Genomic DNA, 14,538 nt, shown 5'->3' on the forward strand with positions numbered 1-14,538 from the left:
CCATGATCCCTTGCACAGTGGAGAGCTAATGGCTTAATAAGACTCCACACACCTATATGGTGGTCTCTCCCTATGGAGTGACGATATCCCCCCGACACTTTGAGTTATCCATAGTAGGGTTGAGCGATCAGGATCGGAAAAGATCGGATTCCGATCAGCGATTGAGTAAATTTCACGATCGCGATCGGAATTCTGATCCCAATCTTTTCCCACAGGATCGAGGTCGGAGGTTATCTCAAGATCGGCTCAAGCCTATTCATGTATATTTCATTAATAGGGTTGAGCAATTGGGATCGGGAAAGATCGGATCCCGATCGAGTAAATTTCAAGATCGGGATCGTATGGAAAATGATCGGAAATCGGATTTTAAAATCGATCCTAAAATCTCAAGATCGGCTCAGCCCTAATCCATAGTACAAACATGAAGCATTGGATTACCTAAGGCCTCATATACACGTGACACAAGGGTGAAGCCTATCAGAAAAAAATGGAGCATCGGACAAAGCTTGGGCATCACTCGGTCTGCACAATTGGCCTAAGGCTGAAGCCAAAGTTTCTATCAGTATGTTTTTGGAGTGTGAAAGCACATCTAAAGCATGAGAGAAGCTTTTCGATGTCACTTCTGGTCAAATTTGAGTAGGAGCTCAAGGCCCAAACCCAACGGTGCCCAAGCATTGAGCCACCTCTCTACTTAGGCTAGGGCTAAATGTTGTATTGGCCACGATTCCAGATGTGAGATTTGACACAATTCACAAGGTGACCTAAGATTTCTAGATCACCTTGCGACTCTTTCAGTTATGTTAGTAAATGGAGTCGCATTGTGACCCTGAGGGTGCTAGGTCTTCAAAGACTTCTAATTACATTTTTGCTTTGGCTGGGGCTCCTTCAGGTTACAATGTGACTCCATTCACTAATATGAGGGTGACCCGACAATCTTTGCTCACACAATGGGAGTAGCGCCCAAAATCACTGTTTTGCTTTGGCCTTAGACACAATTAACTGTAGACCAATTTTGTTAAATTTCCTCGATGGTCAACCGATTTAGAAGCATCTTATGGCACAAGTATCGTCCAATGAAGACCATGAAATTCAATGTATTGTTAGATGTTTAATTTTAGTTTAATTTTATTTTATGTACACAATGGTGTTATCTAAATTACATCTTTATTTTTTACCTTTTCCAATCACGTTGCCTTTCGTGTTCAGCTCTGGTCTAAACAAAATAATGAAGACCTTGGGCATGAAGATACAGATAACCAATGCCCAACTTGATGACAGAATGGCAAAAATCTCCATGGCCGAGGTATACTTGCCTCGAGCACTAAGGTAAGCTGGTATAAAGGACACCCAGACACTTAGAAAGGCCAGCATGCTGAAGGTAATGAATTTGGCCTCGTTAAAGCTATCAGGAAGTCTTCGAGCTAGGAAGGCGAGAACGAAGCTGATGGTAGCCAGTAGACCTAAATATCCAAGCATGCACCAAAAGGCAGTTTGGGATCCTTCATTACAGTTGGCTATGATTACTCCAGGTTGACTAAACGCTTCATGATCCGGGAATGGTGGGGAAAGAGACAACCACGTCACACAAACGCAAAGTTGAATAAGGGCACCCAACCCTATGACAATGTAGGATGTTTTTGCGCCCGTCCATTTTCTTAAGCTACTGCCTGGTTTGGTTGCTTTGAAGGCTATGACCACTGTAATGGTTTTAGCCAGGACACAGGAAACACAAAAGGAAAAGGCCATGCCAAATGCCACTTGCCGGAGAAGACACTTCTCAGGTTGTGGATAGCCGATAAAAGTTAATGAGCACAAAAAGCAGAGAGAGATGGACAACAAGAGAAGACAACTTATGGAATAGTTATTGGCTCTGACAATAGGAGTAGTCCTGTAGTAGATAAAAAGTCCCAACAAGGCAACTGGGATTGTAGAGGACGTAATACTGGTGGCCACCAAAGTTGTTCCTAGTGGCTCTTCGAAGGCAAGGAACTCCACAGACTTTGAAAGGCATTGGTTCTGGGGAACATTTGGCCACATGTTCGATGGACATTGGATGCAGCCAATGGAATCTAGAATAGAGGAGATAGATTAATGCACACTGCAGTGACATGGTGTCCATAGAGGTGGCTTCTCATCATCAGTTGACCAGATAGGAGTTGGGTGGAATAGTTGTTAAGTACCTGTCTGGTTTGAGATGTCTCCTAGAGGACACTGGACACACTGGAAGCAACACACGGGCTTCCCAGGTATTGGGGCTTTACGGGTTCCTGGTTGACAATTCTGACTGCAGATTGAAAGTGGGATCTGGAGAGAAGAAAATCACCAATAGAAAAAGTGAGCATCTTCACATATGGCGTTCTCAGATGGGCATGGAGAATAAGACATGAAACAGCTTAAGGTCAGTGCGAAGTAGGTAAAGCAAAGTATCTGCCAAGTTGTAAATACCTCCTTTTGCCGTTGCGTCCACTGGATAGCGCTGGTGTTCACCATGAATTTGTTCCCTTCCTTAGCGCTGCCATCATAACTGCCGACTATTACCTGCTGAACATTTCCCCGAGGGTCAAGTTGCCAGTTCACAATATCATATAATGCTGGAAAGTCTCCATTGGAATCAAAATGAATATTTCTATCATCAGAAGTGGTGAAGTTTATGGATCTCATAGAACGTAGGACCTGAAGAAAAAATCCAGAGATTCTCTTAAATCATGGGTCAACTTAAGTCAAGAACTGACACTGACAGGCAGAATACACAGCCATACAGGACTACAGACTAATAAAAATGAAAAAATATACAGAAAAAAAATTCCAAGTAAAAAAACTAATTGTATCCAGTTGCTAAATGTGTTTTTTTGCATTCTCCAAATCGGTAACAATAAAAACTACAACCCTTCCCGCAAAAAATAAGATCATTAAATAAAATTATGGTTCTCACAAGGCAGGGATGAAATCCCTGCATCCATTAGGCCCAAAAGAGTTCCATCCTTAAAGGGAAGATGTCTGGTCAATTTAAGTAATTAAAGGGATCCTATCATTACAACACAATATTTTCTGACTAACATGTAGGAATAGCCTTAAGAAAGGCTATCGTCTTCTACCTTTAGATGTCTTCTCCATGCCACCGTTCGGTAGAAATCCCGGTTTTTGTCGGTATGCAAATGAGTTCTCTCGCAGCACTGGGGGCGGGCCCCAGCACTCAAACAGCACTGGGGGCGTCCCCAATCCTGTGATGAACTCACCAGCACCTGCCTCCATCTTCTTCAGGAACGGCCTCTTCACGCGTCTTCTTCCAGCGCTGGGGGTCAAACTTCAGAGCCAAATGTGCATGCCCACAAGAAAATGGCCACTTACTAACTGTGTAAATGGCCATTTTTCTTGTGGCCTGTTGGCATGCGCAGTCGGCTCTGCCCGAGGCCTAGAAGTTTGATCCCCAGCGCTGGAAGAACACGTGGGTGCTGGAGAGTTCTCTCGCAGCATTGGGGATGTCCCCAGTGCTGTTTGAGTGGTGTGGACCGCCCTCAGTGCTGCGAGAGAACTCATTTGCATACCATCGAAAACCTGGATTTCTACCGAACGGCGGCACGGAGAAGACATCTAAAGGTAGGAGAAGAATGGCCTTTCTTAAGGCTATTCCTACGTGTTAGTCACAAAAATTTTTAATGATAGGATCCCTTTAAGCCACCCACAGGCCCTTATGGACTGGTGGCTTAATGTCCCAAATAGCACTGTTGTAACACAATCCGTGCCCACACGACAAAACTTTTTACTTATGCAGCATCCTAGCACCGACGCAGATCCCCAGTGAAGCTGGAGCAGGACATCTTGGATTTAGGGTGCATGCACCAGGCCTCATGCACATGCGCAGTGAAATGGAGGTGCCCTGATCTATGCAGATCTTGGGAACAGTAGAGATGAGTCCGATGAGACTTGACTCATATCTAGGTAAGTATAAAGATTTTTTGTTACATTCAGGCCTGGACAGTGTTACAACAGGGCTATTTGGAATACTAAACCACCAGTTCGTAAGGACCTGTGGGTGGCCTAGTGTCCCCAATCGACTTCACATATTCCCATTAAGAGGTTAAACATATGTGTATGGTCAGCTTTAAAGGAGTTCTCTGGAACTACAAAATTGAAGGTCTAATCTTGGGATAGGCCATCAATATCAGGTTGGTGGGAATCCTACTCTCTATATATTATCTGATCACCTGATTGAAGGAGTCAAGCACAGAAATCAACAGGGGTGTCTGAACGTTGAATCTCCACTGATCTGACTTTCCCGCCCAAGTCCTGAGAACCCCTTTCAGCTAATAATGGTTGTCAGTCACCAATCAGCGGTGATCCAAAAGTTTCTGCATGTTATCTATCCTATCTAGAACTACACCGAGTTCCAAATTATTATGCAAATTGGATTTAAGTGTCATAAATATGGAATTTTTTTGCTTTTCAATTAAGGGAAAGCTGCTTAGGAAGGACGTTCCACATTATTAAGCAGGCCACAGAGAGCAGCTACTAAAATACCATTACAAAGTAGCAAACAGGTACAGTCCTATGAAAAAGTTTGGGCACCCCTATTAATCTTAATCATTTTTAGTTCTAAATATTTTGGTGTTTGCAGCAGCCATTTCAGTTTGATATATCTAATAACTGATGGACACAGTAATATTTCAGGATTGAAATGAGGTTTATTGTACTAACAGAAAATGCGCAATATGCATTAAACCAAAATTTGACCGGTGCAAAAATATGGGCACCTCAACAGAAAAGTGACATTAATATTTAGTAGATCCTCCTTTTGCAAAGATAACAGCCTCTAGTCGCTTCCTGTAGCTTTTAATCAGTTCCTGGATCCTGGATGAAGGTATTTTGGACTATTCCTCTTTACAAAACAATTCAAGTTCAGTTAAGTTTGATGGTAACCGAGCATGGACAGCCCGCTCTCAAATGATCTGAAAACAAAGATTGTTCAACATAGTTGTTCAGGGGAAGGATACAAAACGTTGTCTCAGAGATTTAACCTGTCAGTTTCCACTGTGAGGAACATAGTAAGGAAATGGAAGACCACAGGGACAGTTCTTGTTAAGCCCAGAAGTGGCAGCCCAAGAAAAATATCAGAAAGGCAGAGAAGAAGAATGGTGAGAACAGTCAAGGACAATCCACAGACCACCTCCAAAGAGCTGCAGCATCATCTTGCTGCAGATGGTGTCACTGTGCATCAGTCAGCAATACAGCGCACTTTGCACAAGGAGAAGCTGTATGGGAGAGTGATGAGAAAGAAGCCGTTTCTGCACGCACGCCACAAACAGAGTCGCCTGAGGTATGAAAAAGCACATTTGGAAAAGCCAGCTTCATTTTGGAAGAAGGTCCTGTGGACTGATGAAACAAAGATTGAGTTGTTTGGTCATACAAAAAGGCGTTATGCATGGCATCCAAAAAACACAGCATTCCAAGAAAAACACTTGCTACCCACTGTAAAATTTGGTGGAGTTTCCATCATGCTTTGGGGCTGTGTGGCCAATGCCGGCATCGGGAATCTTGTTGACGTTGAGAGTCGCATGGATTCCACTCAGTATCAGCAGATTCTTGAGAATAATGTTCAAGAATAAGTGACGAAGTTGAAGTTACGCCGGGGATGGATATTTCAGCAAGACAATGATCCAAAACACCGCTCCAAATTGACTCAGGCATTCATGCAGAGGAACAATTACAATGTTCTGGAATGGCCATCCCAGTCCCCAGACCTGAATATCATTGAACATCTGTGGGATGATTTGAAGCGGGCTGTCTATGCTCGGCCACCATCAAACTTAACTGAACTTGAATTGTTTTGTAAAGAGGAATGGTCCAAGATACCTTCATCCAGGATCCAGGAACTGATTAAAAGCTACAGGAAGCGACTAGAGGCTGTTATCTTTGCAAAAGGAGGAGCTACTAAATATTAATGTCACTTTTCTGTTGAGGTGCCCATACTTTTGCACCGGTCAAATTTTGGTTTAATGCATATTGCACATTTTCTGTTAGTACAATAAACTTCATTTCAATCCTGAAATATTACTGTGTCCATCAGTTATTAGATATATCAAACTGAAATGGCTGCTGCAAACACCAAAATATTTAGAACTAAAAATGATTAAGATTAATAGGGGTGCCCAAACTTTTTCATAGGACTGTATCTGAAGCTGCTGGTGCCTCTGGAGTACCACAAACCTCAAGGGGTAGGATCCTCCAAAGGCTTGTAGTTGTGAATAAACCTACTAGTCGGCCAGCCCTAAACAGGGCTCACAAAGAGAAATGGGTGCAGTGGGCCTGGGCATACGTGCATACATGAAGATAAATTGTCAAACAATCTTGTTTACTGATGAATGCCATGCAACCCTGTATGGTCCCGAGAGATGGAGAAGTGGATGGTTGGTGGATGGCCACCATGTCCCAAGAAAACTTCAATTTCAGCAAGGGGTGTTGAATTCATGTTTTGGGCAGGAATCATGAGGAGAGAGCTGGTAGGCCCCTTTACGGTCCCTGGAAGTGTGATAATAACCTCTGCAAAGTATATAGAGTTTCTGATTCACCACTTTCTTCCATGGTACAAAGAGAAGAACCTTCGATAGCAAAGTCATCTTCATGGAGGACAATGCACCATGTCAAGGCAGCAAAGAAGACCACAGAGTCATTGGTTGCTATTGGCATAAAAGGAGAGAAACTTATGGTGTGGCCACCATCCTGCCCTGACCTCAACCCTATGGAGAACCTTTGGAGTATTCTCAAGCAAAAGATCTATGAGGGTGTGAGGTAGGTCACAGACGCTCGGGAAGCCAGTCTTGTAAAAACATTCAGAAACTATCCAAAAACTCAATCTCAACCTATAAAATGGTTAGAAACTCTGTTGTGCAGAATAATTTGGAACAGGGGATTGTGATTTTTTTAAATTGAGAAAACAAAAATTTGATTTATACCTTAACGGGTGAAGATTTGGACATTGTACTCACTGTCATTTGCATCGACCTTTTAGGAAAATCAGAAAGATCATTTGCATAATAATTTGGAACATGATGTAAATTTAGAAATTTCTTATTCTAGTGCCCAGAGTAGGGTTCCCAGTTAATGGGGTTGTCTTAGGTTGGGCCTGTTTCCCTTCCTCGTGGGTGATATTAAATTAGTCTAATAGGGTCTACTTCTTTTATTAGACTGTGAGCAGCAAAGATGGCGGATGGTACTCAAGGTGAAGGTGTTCGTTAGTCCCGTGAAAGGGACCCATTTGGATGTTTGTTCTAGAGCCCATTAGACACCAATGTATGCTAATAAGAAAACTCTCACCAATACCAGGCATACTACAACATGATAATAAGTTAAGATATGAGGATACCTCCCAAGGATGATAAGTCAAGGACTTCATGCATTTTTCAGGGGTAACTAAACAATCTTTTTGCCTACGAGTGATGATATCATCCAATGCCCATGCCAAAGCATATACTGCAATGTAGACACTATACGTGACCCTTAGGGCGGTGATATTGTTGAAGGTGTTTGCAAGGTTTTCCTGACCTGTGCATCTTTTGGAACCATTGGACAAAACCGTTCCTGGTGTTTCCCATTTGCAGCCAAAATTTACTTCCCAAAATTCCATTAAGTAGATATTATCTTGGGACTTCAGTGGGTTAGAAGCAATGAGGAACTCTTTGAATTCTGGAATCTGTCCACTGTTTAATGCAAATCCAATAGTTCCCTGAAGTACACCCCAATACTTCTCTTTTGAAACCAGTCCAGAGGTTGACCATGACTCACTAGCTATCCAAATCTTCCCTGTAATGTTACGTCTCAGAAGTTCCTCCACTACTGGTAGAAGATTGGACCCACTGGAGAAGACGACAACAGCGGAAGCACTCGAGTTCGCAATGACTTTCGAAAGGTGTGGGGCATTTCGATCAAGTCTGCTAGTCAAGATATACTCTGTGAAGGCAACACAGGCCCCTGACCTGAGAAGCTCTCCCTTGGTAGCCGTAATACCCTCGAGTCCATAGTCAGTGTCCTCAGCCATCAGTCCTACCCATTTCCATCCAAAAAAGACCACAAGCTGTGCAAGGCCACGTGACTGAAAGGTATCACTAGGAACAGTCCTGAAGAAGGAAGGAAACTGTATCTTATCGCTTAAGACGGAGCTTGTGGAAAAATAACTTATCTGTAAGGAAATGGAGATAGTACGATAAGATATTATTGACATGGACTCAAACCTAAAAGGTTTTGAACCTATTCTTAACATCTAACCTGGGCCCTCACCCAACATCAAGCAGTAACTCAGAACCTTAGTGGAGCCTAATCTTGTAGGCCAAATTCAGGTTGTCCTCTTCAAGGTTTGGATTAGTATTTCATTCATCTTGAATTTGATGGGTCTAGTACTATTTGGTGAGTTGTTTATGGTCTAACATGTATTTTATAGATGACTTGCATGTTCTAGTAGAGTAAAGTTTTGCTTTAAGGGTAAGCATAGCTGAAGCCTAAAGGCATCATGCAACCTTGGGAATATCCAACTGGTAGAGAGTCGTGTGAAAACTTATGCAAAAATTGATCTCCTCCAGAAGGAGAACAGAAGGAGGAGGTCAATTTGTCCAACCCTGTGTACAACCCTGTAACATGACTCAGGTTTCAGCTATTCCACAAGGATGCAATACATTGCACAAATGTATGGCTCAAAACAGTGTTGGATTGAGGTTCCATTGGTTCACCAGATAAAGTGATTCTTGGGACCCACTCTACAACAACTCCTAGGTAATAAACCATGGTACCCTTAAAAGGGCCTACTGGAGAATCCTCTGGTGAACCATAAAGTCAAAAGGCTCTGGAAGTGTCAGGGACCAACTAGGACCCAACTGCATAAGCTTTGGCATGGACTGTGCCCACACTGCACCCAGAATGTAATTTTCTTGGGGAAAATGAGATTTAGGGTGCAAGGGGAATGGGGCCCAATGACTAATGACCATACCCCAGCCCAAATGATTTTGTCCATTGCCAATCTGGGTGTGCAAATCCATAAAAACAAAAACAATATACATTTACCTGTGGGTACCGGTAGAGTCCTAAATGTCTGGCCAATGTTAGGGAGCTGGCAGAGCTAGAGTCCCCAATCACTCCCCCTAGCGGTGTAGATTTGCAGCGGAAATTAGGTATGAAACTATGATCGCTTCCAGTGAGAAGCCATTTAGCTCCTTCCAAAGCTCTTCCGGGTGATGCACAAGAGTCGGATAGATGGACACCTAAGGTCAGGTTGGGTAGAAGGTAGTTGGATTTATTGATGTTGGTCACTGCCAGGAGGAGGGACTGGATCCATTGGAATGTGAGGGGCACAAACCTGCAGGAAAAACAAATTAAAGCTATATTGATAGAGACTATGGATAGTAACTTTGGTTCAAGTTCATGGGCCCATGACGATTTGGGAACCTTGAAGGGTGAAGACCTGGCTATACAATGTGGAGGTGTTGGGGGATAGACTCTTCTGATATTGATGAACTATACTAAGGATAGTTTTGGACAACCGCCTAGCATGTTGGTTCTAAAAGAAGAGAGAACTCTAACTCTCTCCACATTGTCCTACTCTTGGGCTTTCGTATGTGACTAATTTGGTGCCAGCGATGGCTCACTAGGGCAAAAGGTTAAAACCATAGAAAATTACATAAGGTGTAGGGGTAAAATGTTAGACTGGTGCTCCCATGACTCTTACAGTTTATTACAGTATTCATTTAGAGGTTGGATGGCCTAAGGTGGTACAGAGATACTATTTGAGTAGACAGTTGCCCAAATTTTTGACCTATGTCAACCTCTGGGCAGATGGAATATTTGACCTCATTTGTCTTAGTAGTCGTCACCATCAACTCTTTCAAACAGACCCATACCTCAGTTGGGTCTAACCTAACTTGAAGCTCCTGAGCCCTCTCTGAGCACCATTTCTAATACTTCTTATGTAAAAGAGGAGCCTTTTGGTCCACCTGAGGACCATGATCATGATATGATAGCTCCCTCTGCACCCGTTTCACCTCATTATACTTGAATTTTCAGATTAGGAATGGATTTTAAGATTACTACTCACGTGTTGCAGGTCACAGGTGGTGGTGGGTTTTTGAAAGTCAACACATTGTAGGTCCTATAGACATGGGCAGGGAATATACCACCGATGTTAATGTCTCCATCTCTATACAGGCCTGAAATACTGTTTTGTTGGACCTTACACCCTTGGTCTGCCGCCAGTCCTTCAGCACCTGGAATCAGGAGACAAGCTACGAGCAACAAGATTCGAGTCAACCTCTGGTAGAAAAGGGCACCACACAATATTCCAATTGGCTTCAAGAGAAAGGGAACCAGCATAATTTTCCAAAGATGGAAATAAGAAGGAAAATAACTATGTATTAAGATCGCCTGAAGGAAAACAAAGATGATGTTAGACACATTAGAAACTGGCAACAAAATATTAGAGGAGAAGAAGACAAGAGAGGGTCAATGTGTAGGAAGACAAGAATCACAGCGCCCCCACTCTCAGTCCCTCGCTGTGATCGTTGTATTGCCTCGTGTTGTCTCTTTTTATATAAGAGGCCGTCCACAGGGATAATATATTACATTCATTATATCAGTACGTTACTATGCCAGTTCTGTCAACAAGGGATGGGAAATGTCTTGAGACCATGGACACCAGCTGGGCTATCAAATGGGATTTCCTCCATTTACTAACCATCGAGGAGATGAAGGTGAAATAAGAGGGGCCAAAATTGACTATCTATATCTCAGGTGACACATTTCAGCCAACATCATAGGCTGAAATGTGGATTGTGGGTGCAAAACATTACAATCTGGTCAAGAACATCTAAATACGACCTATAAGGCCTTAGTGGTTCAACTGGTCTACAATATGTCTTGAGTCTTGATATGGAGTTCTTAACCCTACATAAGGGACACAATAAGTAATCATGGAACCCATGGCCATAACAGGATTGGGACCCCACTTAGCATCCCAGATAATAAATAAAAATGAGTTTTCTGGCTTCTTTCATGTCACATATAAATTCATGACAAACCTGGCAGAAGCAGGAGCCTTCTGAAGTGCCCAAGAGATTTGCCCAAAGTTCTGGCATGCTGCTAGGTCACCACTTTTTCTGGGAGCCTCCAAGATTTGTTGGGAGAGTGGGCACATTGGATCTGGGTCCAAAGGTATAACTCTGCCGCCAAAATATTCTTTCTGGATACAGTGTATCACAAGCATATTAAAAAAAATAAGAAAATCCAAAACATCCACATTCCGTCCTTTGCATAAGCCACCACCCACATTAGACAGGGCTCAAGTCTAATGCATGATTTGAGGAGGGAGAAGATCCTCAACCATCTCTCTCCATTTATTGTACTGGACTACTCATTTTTTGTAGATGGAGTTGGAATTTTCATGCCTTTTGTTGGTTGAACTCTACTGCCACAGTGTGGGGTACAAGGGGGTAACTTGAGGGGGTGCCAGGGTGAACTTGCACCTGGTCCCATAAGCTTTGGAGGCCCATAAGGGCCCCCCCCAAGTATAATGATCGGAGGCCCGGGAGAGGTAAGAAACATAAAAAACACTGTTACTTACCTCTCCACGATCCTGCCAGGACTCCTTCCCAGTTGTCCGACGTCTCTGACGTCACATGAACCCGGCCTGCGTCCCAGGTCATGTGACGTCCAATGTCATTGAAGAAGGATGGCAGCGGAGGCCGACAGCGTAGGAGCCGGGGACAGGTAAGAAACAGTAGTTTTTTATGTTTTTATTCCCCCGGGTCTCCGATTATTATACTCTGGGGTCTGAAACCCCCCCAGAGTATAATAATTGTTTATGGGTGTCCACTATTGGGTATAATACTGTGTACAGGGGCCACTATGGGACATAATACTGTGTGCAGGGGCCACTATGGGGAAAAATATTGTGTGCAGGGGACACTATTGGGGATAATACTGTGTGCAGGGGCCACTATGGGGGATAATACTGTGTGCAGGGGTCACTATGGGGGATAATACTGTGTGCAGGGGCCACTATGGGACATAATACTGTGTGCAGGGGCCACTATGGGGGATAATACTGTGTGCAGGGGCCACTATGGGGGATAGTACTGTGTGCAGGGGCCACTATGGGGGATAATACTGTGTGCAGGGGTCACTATGGGGACATAATGTTATGTCAGTCCAGGTAGCTGCAACGGGGCTAAGGAATAGCAGTAGGGAATCTCGCCCTGCACTACTCCCACTAGCTATCCCGATCCCTGCCTCACGGGTGTGGGTCGGCTGTACTCAGGCTAAGCCTGACCCCGACAGCTCCTCTCTCACTGATACCGTAGGCCTAGAGGGAAGTGGGAGAAGGAATGCCCTATAAGACTTCTAGGGACTGGAGACTAAAGGGGGTCACCCCTAACAAAGAAGTGAAGCTGCTACTGACAGGGACTGACAAGGGTGTGCGCTGACTAACAACACAAGCAGCACACAGGAAAAATGTGGGAAAGGATTCCCCCAAACCAATATGGGAAGGTACCTTACACTAGGAAACAAACACAGGGAAACTGAGTAGAAATCAAAGGATAAGGCAATTCACTCACACAGTCAATTATACACAGAGGAAGGATTGGTGAACACAGAAGGGAAAACACACAAACCAACTCGTTCACCCAAACCTCCCAAAAACCAACCACGGAACTTCCTCTATCCAAGATAACCACCTACTCCTCCTGCTAAGGCCTAGCTCTGTAAAAGCGACACTCAGCACAGAACCATGAGAGGCATGGGTTTAAATACAGAGTAGAGACCACTCCTCCCAGGTGCAAATGGGAGGACAGACTAATCAACCAGGAAATAAAGCTGCCTACCAGCAGTGCGCGCGTGCAAGTCAGAAGGTGTGCACCAATACCCACGACAGGACAACCCCGCAGCGCCAGGATGCCACCCCAGACACTGCGCAGCCAAAAACTCCCCAGGTAAGAAAAATAGAAAGTAATGAACCTAAATACTCCTAACAGGATCCTCCCCTCAAGGAGAAGACTCCGGATTCTCTAGGAGCATCCTTCTTCGGGAACTCCTTGTGGAATTTCTCCACGAGTCTGGGGGCTGACATATCCGACTCCAGGACCCAAGAATTATCCTCAGGACCGTATCCCTTCCATGCCACCAGATACCGTAGCTTCCCCCGAACATATTTGCTATCCAGAACTCGGGATATCTCATACTCCCCGGACTCAGAAACTGGTGGAACCTTAACTGGAGACGTTCCCTTCTTGGCCTTCTTTAACAAGGAGACATGGAAGACCCGGTTTATCTTCCACCTTTTAGGTAGTTGCAGCTGCGCCGCCACTTCATTTACCATCTTGATGATCTTAAAAGGACCCACAAACCTGGGACCCAGCTTCTTGCTAGGAACCTTCAACCTGATATTCTTGGTGGACAACCAAACCATCTCACCAGGGAAGAACTGCAACTCTCCTCTCTTCCGATCCGCCTGGACCTTAGCCTGGTGCGACGCCCGCACCAGATTCTCTCGGATACGGGACCATACCCCTTGCAGCTTTTTAGAAAATAGCTCCTCCTCCGGAACTGGGGAAGAAATGGAAGAAAATACTCCGAAAACAGGATGTCTACCACCGGAGCAAAAAAAAGGTGTGGTATCTGTGGCATTGGAATCATGGTTGTTTAGGGAAAATTCTGCCAGGGGGAGAAAGGCAGCCCAATTATTCTGGTTCTCTCGAACAAAACACCTCAAAAACTGTTCCACATCCTGATTCTTCCTCTCTGTTTGTCCGTTAGACTCTGGGTGAAACCCGGAGGAAAACGACAGTGTAACTCCCAACCTGCTGCAAAAAGCCTGCCAGAATTTAGCCACAAATTGCGGTCCCCTGTCCGAAACTATCTCCTCAGGAAGACCATGCAACCTTACAATTTCTTTAATAAACGCCTCTGATAGTGTCTTGGCACATGGCAGCCTGGAAAACGGGATCAAATGGCACATTTTCGTGAAGCGGTCAACAACTACCCAAATGACCGTGAAACCCTTAGACACCGGAAGGCCCGTGATGAAATCCATAGACAGATGAGTCCAAGGTGCCTTAGGAGGTTCCAATGGATGTAGAAGACCGTGGGGACGGGTATGCGACGCCTTGGCTCTTGCACAGACCGAACAATTTTGAACAAACTGCAAGACATCCTTACTCCACCCTGGCCACCAAAAATTCCTAGACACCAATCTCATGGTCTCTGAAACCCCCGGGTGACCAGCAAGAACCGACTCGTGACACTCCCTCAGGAGACTTTGTCGGAGAGTAGTTGGGACAAAAAGCTTGTTTCTAGGTATCTTGGAAGGTGCAGCGTGTTGCGCTTCGATCAAGGCCTTCTCCAATTTCGCACCCAATACTGCTACCACCACTCCATCCCCAAGAATAGTGGCAGGCGTCTCTCGTTCCTCCTCAGTCGACATATACCGGGATAAAGCATCAGCCTTAACATTCTTTGAACCCGGCACATAAGTCACGGTAAAATGGAACCGCGCAAAAAATAGAG

The 14,538-nt window shown here is 44.4% G+C and overlaps 3 protein-coding genes across 3 annotated transcripts in view; 1 reads left to right on the forward strand and 2 right to left on the reverse strand.

Annotated features, from left to right (window-relative positions):
• Window positions 1–14,538, forward strand: part of KDM6B (lysine demethylase 6B) — a 456,451-nt gene that overhangs the window by 286,573 nt on the left and 155,340 nt on the right. The gene's annotated exons all lie outside the window — the stretch shown is intronic.
• Window positions 1,165–6,974, reverse strand: LOC142204397 (vomeronasal type-2 receptor 26-like). The gene is made up of 4 exons (XM_075275709.1): window positions 6,951–6,974; window positions 2,446–2,673; window positions 2,181–2,304; window positions 1,165–2,069 (listed from the first exon to the last, which is right to left on the reverse strand). Exons 1-4 carry the CDS (start codon window positions 6,972–6,974, stop codon window positions 1,165–1,167), a joined length of 1,281 nt encoding a protein of 426 aa, XP_075131810.1.
• On the reverse strand, window positions 7,230–11,111 carry LOC142204398 (extracellular calcium-sensing receptor-like). The gene is made up of 5 exons (XM_075275710.1): window positions 11,055–11,111; window positions 10,076–10,401; window positions 9,049–9,340; window positions 7,361–8,173; window positions 7,230–7,265 (listed from the first exon to the last, which is right to left on the reverse strand). Exons 1-5 carry the CDS (start codon window positions 11,109–11,111, stop codon window positions 7,230–7,232), a joined length of 1,524 nt encoding a protein of 507 aa, XP_075131811.1.

The sequence above is a fragment of the Leptodactylus fuscus genome, chromosome 5 (genome assembly GCF_031893055.1).
Source record: "Leptodactylus fuscus isolate aLepFus1 chromosome 5, aLepFus1.hap2, whole genome shotgun sequence".
Taxonomy (NCBI): Eukaryota; Metazoa; Chordata; class Amphibia; order Anura; family Leptodactylidae; genus Leptodactylus; species Leptodactylus fuscus.